This window comes from Dreissena polymorpha, chromosome 14 (assembly GCF_020536995.1).
Source record: "Dreissena polymorpha isolate Duluth1 chromosome 14, UMN_Dpol_1.0, whole genome shotgun sequence".
NCBI classification, from domain to species: domain Eukaryota; kingdom Metazoa; phylum Mollusca; class Bivalvia; order Myida; family Dreissenidae; genus Dreissena; species Dreissena polymorpha.
The window spans coordinates 8,598,718-8,605,723 of NC_068368.1; the positions used below are offsets into that span (position 1 = coordinate 8,598,718).

Sequence of the window (7,006 nt, forward strand, 5' to 3'; positions counted from 1 at the left end):
GAACGCGGCTCATATATAATATAATCTTACATTACGTTTATGAAAATTACAATGCAAACAACTAATTAAATGTTGTTTTTAAGATAAACTACCAAAAAATCATCGTCGGATACCCACGACTAATTCATTCCGTTGCTCTCCAGAATGGGTCGAACGTGGGTATCCGACGATGCCAAAAAATAGGTTAAATAATACAGAATCATGCTACTACGATTGTTCATGACCGAAAGGAATATTTTTCATGCTACCGAGCCGTCGTAAAAACAATATCATTATCGTAAATTTTCTTTAAAAGCCCTAAAACCCAACAATATTTGTGAAGAACAATTAATTCATCTTGTTATTTAATTGCTGCGGAAATAAAGCATAAAAAGTAAATTGGTTAATAATTGCATGGCCGAAAAAAAGGCTAGGTAGGTCGGCTAAAGTTCTATTTCTCGTGAACCCTTTTTAACGATATTCAAGTTAATAAGAATATGCACTGACCTTGAAAAAAATCTTGCAAATGTCTAGATTTCTTTCTTTAGATAAATTTTAGATAAATTTTCTTAATTTAAAAGTTAGTTAAGTTAAAAGATCGAATGAAGCAAAATTAACGAAAAATAAATAAACATGTAACATTTCAGTGATTTTTTTTATTCGGTCAGGTTAGTAGAAGCAAACCACGTGTTTACGCCTTATTAATTAATGACTCCAGCAATACTGACGTTTATCCGCTTATGGCCCTATTCCACTACGAAAACAAGCCCACGATTCGCTACGATTTCACACATTTATTGAATCGGGAAGACTCGTGACAGTCTGCGATTCAGTTACGACAGTGGTGCGATTGAATTACGACGAATTGTGGGGTTCGGTTGAAGTCTTGCGAATTGGGTCGCGACTTCACTACGATGTGTATTAATCTACTGCGACTGTACTACGAACGATGCAGATCGGTCACGACTAAGCTAGGACCTCACCGAACGCACCCATGAATTCGGCGCCAATATCTACCACTTCTAACTCGGCACGCGACTTGTTTTCTATAGACAATAGTCAGCTTTTCAGAAGAATTAACACATGTGACGTCATTTAGATTCTATGAGTGTTGTTCTCAATGAAAGTGACGTAATTTGCAAAATATTTATGAATAAAAACGACGTCAAATGTTTGTACAATTCAATGACGTCACTAAATAGTGAACTTTGTACTAAGAAGGGCGGAGTATTGAAAAATATAGTTCACGTCAAAAAGCTTGAAGCAAATCAATCAGAATCGTGTAAGAATAGAAATAATATTTTTTTATGATGGCTTCGTGTTATCAAAGCACTCGTGCTCCGCATTCGTGATTTAATTCCTACGCATCTATACTCCTTACTGTGGGTTATTCGACAACAAAACATGATGGGAAAATATTATTTCTTTATCATTCTTTACAAAATCGTAACTGTTTCGTAACTAAATCGCGAGAATCTTAGCGGGCTCGCAACTCAATAGCGGTGAACTATTGAGGGTCTTGACAAAGTCGTAAATGGTTCGTAGACAGATCACGTGATCACCGATTCCCCGATTGAGTCACGAATTACCTAAGATTCCATTACGACGCCCAAGAACGCACTACGACACTGTTACGAGTCAACTGCGATTAAATTCAGTCTTGGAGGTCTTGGTCAAATTTTAAACACGTTTAAAAACTGGCCGCGATTTTTTGGGAGCTCACGACTTGCCCGCGAGTAGCGACGAATGAGTTAGGACCTTCGCCGATTGATTTACGAATGTCCCCGACCTCAAAATATTGGAAATCTGGACACATCGTGGGGAATCGGGTCGTAGGTGAATACCCCTATATGTCTGTTTTTTTTTATCCAAACGATGCATGAATCGTAGTTTGATGCGCATGCATCTCCTTGAAAAGGAAGTAAAAACAAATAAAAATGTATCAAACATGTTAAATTGTTCGCTGAATAAGAAAGAAAAAAATCAGCACGTTGCAGCGATGGTGCGGTTTTACGCCAGAGATAAAACAGGTCGCCTTTTTTCTCACTATAAACAGAAGACATGTATGCGATAAAATTCTTCGTCAAGTTCAAGCATTTATTAGACTAATTTCTGTATTAAAATGTTGTTATTATGAAGAAAAACACAGTTGCATTGTCTTTTTCTGTTATTGGCTATTATTAAATTTACAATTATTCTTATGTGCATTTTTTTTTTCAAATAGTGTCTATATTGTCCTTTTAAAAAACAAAACTGAATATGACTCTTGGCATGAATCATTGTTTCATAATTCAACTTGAAACATACGATCGCCAACCAATATTTCAGTAGCACTTCGACTTTCTTAGCATTGAACATAAGTTTGCTTTTAATTTGTTAAAACATCTGCGACTGCACGTGTTATATGACACTGTGTGAAGATACCCCTTTCACGTTCAGCCCACATGCGTCAACCGGACTGGTACCAAGGCCCTCCGGAAGTGGCGTCCCCGGAGTATTCGCGGGAGAAGTACACGGGTCGTCTGAGTTCCTGCTGCATATCTATCGTTTCTATGGAAACCGAGCGTCCAAAGTGTAAGCAAGGAGACCCGTACTGCTTATCGTGCTCCTTAATCATGATCGTCAACTGCTTTATGTAATCGATTGCGTATCTTAGAGTTTTGACTTTTGACAGACGCTTGTTTTTCGCCTCAATTGGCACGTGTCGGCGCAGACGAACAAACGCGTTGTTTACAGTCTCCACGCGCCGGCGCTCACGTGCGTTTCTCTTGGCAACCAAATGTGGCGGCTTTTCGCTGTGAGGAATGTGTTTGTAGGAGACTTTTCCGGAGCGTTTATGGCGCCGTCGCGTGCCGAGGCGGTGACATGAGCCGCTTAACCGCTTCTCAAACGAGGTCATCCCGATCATCCGTGTGATATGGCGGGGCTTCGACGTTTTTTATTAAGGTATTTTTCCTTGAAAAACGATTCGCTGATTTATAAAATTTGATGAAAAATCGTTTGAAATGAATTTAAATAACAATGAAAGTGAACGCATACACATAATATTTTGAATTAGGATCTTTTTATCTTTGGGTTAACGTTGCACCGTTTTCAAATTTATAAATTGTAGCAAATGTTATCACTTCACAAGACGAGCCGCTTGTTTGTCTGTATTACCTGTTCGAAAGAATCTTCTTATAGTTCGCACATAGATACATTTGTCACTCAACACTCAATATTGATCCTCTAGTAAATTAAGTCATTGAAGAAATTAAATCAAATTTTAACTACAAGTAACATCTTCCCAATTCCACGAACAGCCGCGTACATGCAAGAAAATCCTTCTTTGTGCTCTGTGTGTACCCGGACAATCCACTTTTTAAGTATATAACAATTCACTCCAAAGATCATAACAGAAATAACATGTTGGGACATTTACAGAATAAGAAACAGAGGGACCATGATTTGCTCTTTTTAGCATAGCGGATGCATCGATGTCCACCGTAAATCGTGGGGAAAAAGACACATGACGTGTATTCCCGCGAATTGTCCGAAGACCCAGTGTTTATGTCTTTAGAATTTTATTTGTTTCGGAAATTGCTTCATCAAATATTTATAAATCTATTATGAATGTCCGCGTTGAGAGCTGGAAATACAAGCGCGGTGATTATTAAAATGGCCGACAATAAAACACTGTTGTACTGTAGGGCATGGTCCCTTGAAGTTTACGATAACTGCACCTGCTTTGCGGTGAATTTCGGATAACGTTACGGACGATATGTTGCCTGTTCGAATTCGCTGGTAGCTTGTCTGACGAAATTTAGTAGACTGCATTGGTACTTTATGACCCTACTAAATAGCAAAACAGTGTCCAGCTTATGGAATGTGTGTTGTCAAACTCATGTGGTTTTAAGTGTGCAGAATACGAATGACAAGACACGAACCTTCTATGACAGAGGGAAAAGAACAATACGAATTAAGATCATGCATTTATTGAAATGCAATTATAACTACATGGATGCGGTAAAAAAAGTTCGCATGTGAAGAGTAAAACATTTATATATAAAAAGATCTTAAAGTTAACGCATATAAAAAATGCAAAAAGCGACAAATTACGTTCGTATTGCTGTTTGTAAATGTGCGATACTTTTGTCCTCTTTGCCTCATTATCAATAATTGGCATTTCGTTACTGTGAATTCTTCATATTGAGAGTCCAAAGCATGCCTTGAAGATTTCCACGCATTTAATGAGAAAATGTCATCAATCAAATTAATAGAATCTTTGAGACGATCTGGTCCTATTGGTCCGCTATCATTGTTTTCATCGGATTTTAATTAGAAGAGACCTCGATAATTACTTGTTAAATGGCTGTAGACAGTTGCGCGACAAAACGACCAAACGATATTTTATGTTGCACGTACGTGCGGCGATTTCATTCTGTTGTGATCGAAACATCATTAGCTCTGTTTTATCACCATACCATCCATGAAAACCGATACCTTTGATTATAACGGAAAAAGTACTAAATTAAGTAATAATTCGGATAAAAACCTTCAATAACGTTTCTTTTGATAAACATTGTAGACCCTCGTCTTCATCATCACCCACATATCAAAACAATGATGGTGATCATCGTCGTCAGCAGCAACAGCAGAAGCAGCATTCCAACCACCACCACCGCGAAATTCATCATCATCATCATCATCATCATGATCATCATCATCATGATCATCATCATCATGATCATCATCATCATGATCATCATCATCATGATCATCATCATCATCATCATCATCATCATCATCATCATCATCATCATCATCATCATCATCATCATCATCATCATCATCATCATCATCATCATCATCATCATCATCATCATCATTATTATTATCATCATTATCATCATCATCATCATCATCATTATCATCGTCGTCGTCGTCGTAGTCGTCGTCGTCATCATCATCATCATCATCACCATCATCATCATCATCACCACCATTATCATCAACAACATCATCATCATCATCATCGTCGTCGTCGTCGTCAGCGGCAGCAGAAGCAGCAGCGGCGGCATCAGCGTTATGAAACTGGTCATTATTATTCATTAAAATATTAAACTATCTCTTTCCTCCAGGTGTATCATTATGACGATAAGGATTTTGACGATGAAATGTCTATTTTATTTTACCACTGATTCTTGTTGACGATTAATTCCATCCCGACATTATCGTGCGGTGAACTAAGTATAAGTTTTAATAGCAGTATATGACATGAAGATATACATCTCGTAAACATCGCTGCTTTTTCTCCACAGCGAGCCAAACGATGTCCACTGCCCCTGCCAGATTAGCGCAAAATTGGGTGAAAATTACCCGTCGGATTGTTATCGGGCGCCGAGTTTTATACTTTTTTGGGGGGTGATTTTATCATAGGGTGCCGAAGTTTAGACCACACGCTGCTGAACCAATTAGCGTTGTCATACGGCACACGTGACAAAATGGTGGTCACATTAGATACTTATCAGCCTAATTTTCACGTTTTTTCCACGTCTGCCACGCGATTGTACTTGAAAGCAATTTGTTTTGCGCGAGGTTTAATTTGTTGGCCACATTGTGAGAAAAAATATCTACTGTTTATGTCAACATATGGAAACCAATATAATTACGTTTAATAAGTCGATCACACCTAATCGTGCATCCTTTGGCGGCCTTTTTTTTGCTGCTTTGTGATTGCTTTGATGTTTTCCAGTGGTTGTTTTGACAGTGTTCATTGCTTTGTCTATTTAATATTGTGTTATTTAATGTTTCATTATTATAATAAAAGATACATAATCACATGATAAATCTGCACTGATCTTTATACCTTTAAGTCATTCAGAAAAGTATCCACATAGATTTAATTTAGAAATCTAGAGTGTAACCACAAAAATAATAAATCATTTTTTATCATACAAATAAAGTATTTTGCTTCAAATTTAAAAAATGCGAGTTAAAGATGCATGGAACATAAAACCGTTGGATTTAAAATATAACTTTAATTCAGCTTTTCATCTTCCTGAATTCAATGCGCCTGTTCCAATAAATCATTTCTATATGCAATAACTTTCATTCATTTTATTAAAGAATTCAAGGTGCCAGAACCTATCTAGTTGTTTAATTTGACAAAATTGGTAATGTTATAACACATTAATGACAGCGAACGATCAAGACTCGTGCGCTGTTAAATCCGAAATAATCAGAATGGATAATAGTATAATGTACTTGTCAGACACTGTTTTAAATATCATGATTTAGCGGTAGTTATGTCAGGCAATGTAATACTATGAGAGAGATCCCATTACGCGTTTTGGATCTTATCGCTGTTTAAAAATTATGTTCCTCTCGATTTACATTTAACAATAACCGATCTGGTTTCATCGAAGTTGACCCGGTATCTACTTTCAATTTATTTGCTCTTCCGAGCATTAGCGTTTTAATTATTGTCTTCGGAATAAGTGATCAAATTGAAAATAATCTTTGGTGGTTATAAAAATCATGAGCCACAAAGATCTAATTGAATTAAATTACTTTTGCGTAATTATTTCAAATCATAATCTGCATGCTTTCCAAAATATATTGTTGTTAAATATATGTTTTTAACGTTTTAATTGCTCTACCAGCGCAAATGATATAAATACTCACGACTTTTCAAAAAGAAAGTGATACAGAATAATTATTCCGAAAGCATTTCACCCCAAATTGTGTTACATGAGATGAAATACAAGCGATGATATTCAATTAAGCGAAATTCTTAATTGATTTCAAAGCAATCAACATGTAAAATGAGTTGTACTTTTTGTAGGGACATGAACTCGTATTCAGAAATCATTCCTCGTTCTAACATACGCTTACGACCGGGTTTCAGGTGATAACACATTGGAAATAATGCCACTATGGGATATAAATGTAAAACTTAAAAAAAGCGCTAAAAGAACTTCAGTTGTTTGCTATTGCATAATATTGGATACATTTCAGTTTTCAAAATCAGCACAACACATTAAAT

At 36.6% G+C, this 7,006-nt stretch overlaps 1 protein-coding gene across 1 annotated transcript; it reads right to left on the minus strand.

The window, feature by feature from the left end:
* Nucleotides 1-2,428: 2,428 nt before the first annotated feature.
* LOC127858660 (transcription factor 15-like) lies at nt 2,429-2,878 on the minus strand. The gene has a single exon (XM_052395866.1). It carries the CDS (start codon nt 2,876-2,878, stop codon nt 2,429-2,431), a length of 450 nt encoding a protein of 149 aa, XP_052251826.1.
* Between the last annotated feature and the right edge of the window lie 4,128 nt (nt 2,879-7,006).